This window comes from Ruditapes philippinarum, unplaced genomic scaffold, assembly GCF_026571515.1.
Source record: "Ruditapes philippinarum isolate M1 unplaced genomic scaffold, ASM2657151v2 ctg263_1_1_1_1, whole genome shotgun sequence".
Lineage (NCBI taxonomy): Eukaryota > Metazoa > Mollusca > Bivalvia > Venerida > Veneridae > Ruditapes > Ruditapes philippinarum.
The window spans coordinates 1-5,385 of record NW_026857525.1 but is presented as its reverse complement, the minus strand read 5'-3'; the positions used below and the strand labels follow the sequence as shown (position 1 = coordinate 5,385).

Genomic DNA, 5,385 nt, shown 5'->3' with positions numbered 1-5,385 from the left:
CTTTGTATTCATTAACACACCATTATATCATACATTTTACATGTCAACATTTCTTTACACCTTATGAATTAAACCAAAAAATCTTGGGTTGTTTTGCTTTGTTTGTAAAGTTGACACTTGTTTGTGTAATATTGTCAATTTTTTAGATAAACTATTAAAATGACAATATTTTACTGTTATCGATTGATACAGATAAGGCATTAAATATCATATATCAGACTGTTCTGATATATAACAATTTATAGTTTCTTACCTAAGATGTTTTCAATGCGTTTGACAAATACCAGCGCAATGTTTATATCGTTTTCAATATGACAATTAATATTTAGGGAGCTAAATTACAGTTTCACATTTACACATCAAATGTAAAGCGATATCTCTTCGGCATGCTGTTTGTAAAGCTTTTTATCTTATTTCTTTTAAACTAAAAGTAATTCCGAAATACCAGTATGAACGAAATTGATTGTACATTTCCTTTAGAGAGTATAACAAATGCGCAAAATCATTTTTTATCTTTACTAGTACAATATTTATCGATGTTAATAACAGAGACATTCTTTGTTACAACTCTTTCGAAAACCGACTTCATAAAATCTAATCAGTATCAGAAAACAACTTGAACTAAAACACCCAACAGTTTACAGATATCTTCAAAGGTAAAGCATTTACAAAACTCCCTTCAAAACAACAATATTCTCTTCTCTAAAAAATAAACGCTACACCCAAAGTGTGTGATAAAAGCTCGCATGTTTACTAGCTTTTACATGTACAGAGAGTTTATACAAAAATGCGAACAGCAACAGGTTTAAAAAAACTGTTCATTGTATTATGATATTTACACTTTATCTGAAACAATGTATCGCTGTAGGGAATTATTAACACGTTAAAAATATATATCTACAGATAAACTGCATGATTATTCTGGCATGCTAATTTTAGATAAATTATGAGATTGTTTTGTGTATTTTAGGAACCAGAAACCTCATATGTACAACCACAACGATATGACTGCAGCATTTTTAAGATGGCAAGGTTGACCTTGACGTGGATTATCATGATGCTTCAAGGTTTAGGTAAATATGTTACATTGTTAAATAGGTCAGTTATAATATGTTACATTGTTAAATAGGTCAAATATAAGTTATTTGATTTTCTTTTGCGAGAATTTCTATCAAAATCTGTCAAATGCAAATGAATTTGTCTCTTGGGACAAGACAGTTTCTTTTTTTATATTTGATACTTTAATGTTCGGGGGGTTCTTTTGCTTTTTTGTTTTTAGGTGGGGTATATATATTTTTTTTTCAAAGTTATGCCATAAGCATTTACTTTTTATCTTCACAAGCACCTCATATATAAAAGAAGGTCTTAAACATTTCTGCTCTTTGTTATTTTTATCATCTCCTCGCTCAATAATGTGCAATTAAATAAGTGATTCATTTGATAATCAGATATTTTTTCATTATTACATTTTCTGGTCGTAGTATATATGTCATTTGAAACAAATTAATCTAAAAATATTAAAACCTTTGTATTTATTACCTTTTATTCTTGGCTGAATTATCATAATAAAGCAATCAGTTTTGTGAAATAACGACACACATTCCGACATGAACTAATCAAGTTTGATTGATCTTAAATGGGAACTGTATTTAGACGGTAGAAAATGAATGAAAATGATTTAATGCATTAGTACATCATGATCTTATTATTTCCCTAAAAACCATTTTTCTTCTTCTTTGACAGCTAGTAATCTGGGTTTAATCAGATATTCTCTTTTGCATGATGAACATGCACGACTGTTTTTGTTTCAATTATAATGGGACGTAATGTGGAACTACGTTGAGTAGAAATTTTCTTGATAGTAATGCAAGTACTGAATTAATGAAATTGTACCGACGTCAGATATATTGCTAGATTTAAACCAACTTCTTACTTAATTTTAAAAATAGTTCCTCTTTATTTTTTTAATTCATGAAGGTTTCATCTGATGTGTCAATACAATACATCTCCACAAATCTTTAACCTGGCTTTGAAAAAAAATGCAAATATGATTTAACTGCATGTTAACTGTATTTGATTCATCTAAATGTAAACTTAATCACTGTCTCTAAAACAAATAAATTATTTGCTATAACATTTCCTGCACTTCCGGTCATGTCATAGTGTGCATAATTTACTTCCAATAATAATCGCAAGCATAATAATATTTGCATAAATGACAATAAGTTGACAAGTTAATAAGTTATTTGCTGACAGCGATGTTATATGTTTCTAGGATGTGATTATTATTATAAAGACTGTCTGGAGGTTTTCTGGCTGACCTTTTCTTCTTTATTTGGTATAAATCAAGGCGTATTCAGTACATGTCCTTGTGCGTGCCGCAAGAAGTCAAATATCAATTTCTTTTTAATTTTCTGTAAGCGTTTTAAATAGAAAAGAATCTGTTTTCTAATTTGCAAAAAAGAAAATCAGAATTTTAAACGCTATAATTAATTGAAGGATAATTACTATTCTAACGAACTTAATTCTTGACCATTTACTTTCAAAAACAATATGAAAATGTTATATCTTATCCAATTACACCACCATCTTACACAAATTGTGTCTATACACACAGGTACGCGCACACACACAGGCAAACAAATATACGTACACACATAAAAATACACAAATAAGTAGTGCTTTGTAATTTTTTAAAATAACATTATATTTGAAGATTTTTTTAAGACGATGAAAAGTCTTTGCATCAATATCAAGACTTGTAACAAATAATGAAAAAGCAAGAATAACAGCGACAATACTTTATTTTCTACGTTTTATATTCGATTTTTATACTATATTTGTTATTGATAAAAAGAACAAATTTCCGAATATACAAAACTGGATACCGAATATCTCATTGTGGAGCAAAATATATAAAAAGTGGAAACTTAACAAAAAATTAATGTAACAAAAGTAGACAAAAGCCAGGACGCAATGTATATGTTTGCACTTAACATACAATGTCTTTTTATCTATTTTAGGTGAGGGTCTGAAATGTTTCAAATGTGACAACCTGAGAAATTCTGCATGTGGTGTGAACTTTAAATCATACCAGTTTCCGCCAGAAAATTGCCCAGGGTTCGAGTACAAGTGTGGCCTTCAACGACAAAGTCAAAGAGGTTGTCAATAAATTATCTTTGATAAAATGCATGAAGCACATCTTTCTTGTTAATTCTCTCAATGATTTGCAAGAATGAACGACTGTTGACATTGCAACACTTACATTCAATTTAAAGTCAAAATTTGTAAAAAGAAACAATGTGATATATGTTCGATTGGTTAGTTTATTTAGAGAGAAATAAAGTTTGTTTCCCAAAATGTGACTTAGAAACAAAGATATATGCATATGAACATGGACCTACAAATAACAGAGTGACAATCAGTTGATAAAAAGCATAAACGGTTTTTACACTGCAAGTAGGGTTATGAATTCATTTATTTAAAATTTAGCAAAAAATATGATGGCTGATTTATGTCATTCGCCCTTCCCCCACGACCCCGCCAAGCGAAAAGTCGAGAATCAACAAGTTTAAATGGTGTACATGGATCGAAAACACGCTAAATAGCGGTGGCGCGGGGCAAAGTTTAATAGATAAAACTTTGCCCCGCGGAGCGAAATTGAAGAAAATAAAACGGCGAGGGCACGGAGCGAAAACACGCCAAATAGCGCCACCGCTAATTGACATCTTTTTGCTCCGCGCCCACACCATTTTAATTTGATAATTCTCGACTTTTCGCTTGGCGGGGAGCCGGGTGAAAACAGGCTAACTAGCAGGGGCGCCGGGCGAAGTTTTATTTATTAAACTTTGTGTTTTCGCTCCGCACCCCCGCCGTTATCTTTTTCTTAAATCTCGCTCCGCGACCTCGCGGGGCTTCATATAAGAACAAATCAAACAAAACACCATTATTTATTATCTTTATTTACTATAATTATTTTTAATGTATTGAACAGAAATTCAACTAAACATGTGTTTTGTTTTCTTACAGGAGATTATATAGGAATTATAAGAGATTGTTATAAGATAGGATCACTACAAATGGAAGATGAAAGCGACAAATGTCATCAGATATCATCCGAAGATAACAGCACATCGTTCTTATTGTGTTTATGTAGTGAAGACTTTTGTAATATAGCTTGCAAAACATCAACATGTAGTTATATAATGATTGTGATATCATTGGTATTATTACTTGGTCTAGTTCAACATCATCATGTTGTATAATACGAGTTTTGATGTCAAAGGTCATATGTATATCTTGACCTAATTATAAATGGACAATAGCAACGTGCCTAAAATTAACAATTGTTTATGTTTTTCACAATTTCATGATATCCATTGATCACATTTTCTCTCATTGTAATATTATAACATTTATATAATTGTTTGTATAAAATGACGATTTGCTAGTGTCATCTGATGAATTATAGATTATTCTACAGAATCATAACTCATACTTCAGTCTTCAACTGTCTAAAGGTGTATAACTCTACTCGATATATTATTTGAAAAAAACTAGACAGGAGAACGTTGACGTTTTTGACTTTTGACAATGTTACACTTACATTGTTTCACGAAAATACACGTTCCCACTCTAAAAAATTATTTGACGATAATGCATTATTACATAATAGTCTATCAGGAAATTATATCTGCTTTGAGAGAGCCCCAAGGGCTTGGTAAACAATTCATAATGATTTAGAAACTTTATTCAGCTTGAGATATGATGCTTCTTTGTCATCTCTGTAAAATTTCATAACTTTAAACAAGCCCATCGCTGGTAAGTGGATCGGTCTACAAGGCGGCATATTGTTCCATTTTTTCAAGAATTGTTTAAAAAAAAAGCAATAAAAATTGTCTTAAAAAATCTTTCTTTGGACAAAAAAAATTGATAAAGTTCTCAGTGATTAAGTATGAAATGATCCTAATGATGATTTATAAATAAACTTTTTGTTTTGTATAATATTTTTTTCCTGGGAGCATTTTATCTCTGCCCCTATTTAAGAGATGTATCCACCATTGGAAACAACAAGCCAATAATTAGAATTTTTTTCGTTATCTGTCCTGATGTTCCGGTACTAATCAGCAACACATAATGTTTTACAAATATTCATTTATAGAGCAACTCACTTAAATGTTTAAGTTCTCTTTATGTATTGATTAACTCCATGTCATTTTATTGGACGATTTGCTCGTTCAAAAATAAACGTCTAATCTTAAAAATTGGGTTATGTTAACTTTTGGATATCTATGCTGTTTATAGTATATGATAAATCAGACGAGGTGAAAGACTTTATATAAACGTTTTAAATGTAATAACTATTTTTACTTGCTTGGGGAAATT

General features: G+C 30.5%; 1 protein-coding gene across 1 annotated transcript; it reads left to right on the top strand.

The window, feature by feature from the left end:
* The first annotated feature begins 960 nt into the window (after window positions 1–960).
* LOC132750063 (uncharacterized) lies at window positions 961–4,800 on the top strand. The gene is made up of 3 exons (XM_060740003.1): window positions 961–1,073; window positions 3,024–3,161; window positions 4,030–4,800. Exons 1-3 carry the CDS (start codon window positions 1,025–1,027, stop codon window positions 4,263–4,265), a joined length of 423 nt encoding a protein of 140 aa, XP_060595986.1. The 5' UTR covers window positions 961–1,024; the 3' UTR covers window positions 4,266–4,800.
* The last annotated feature ends 585 nt before the right edge of the window (window positions 4,801–5,385 follow it).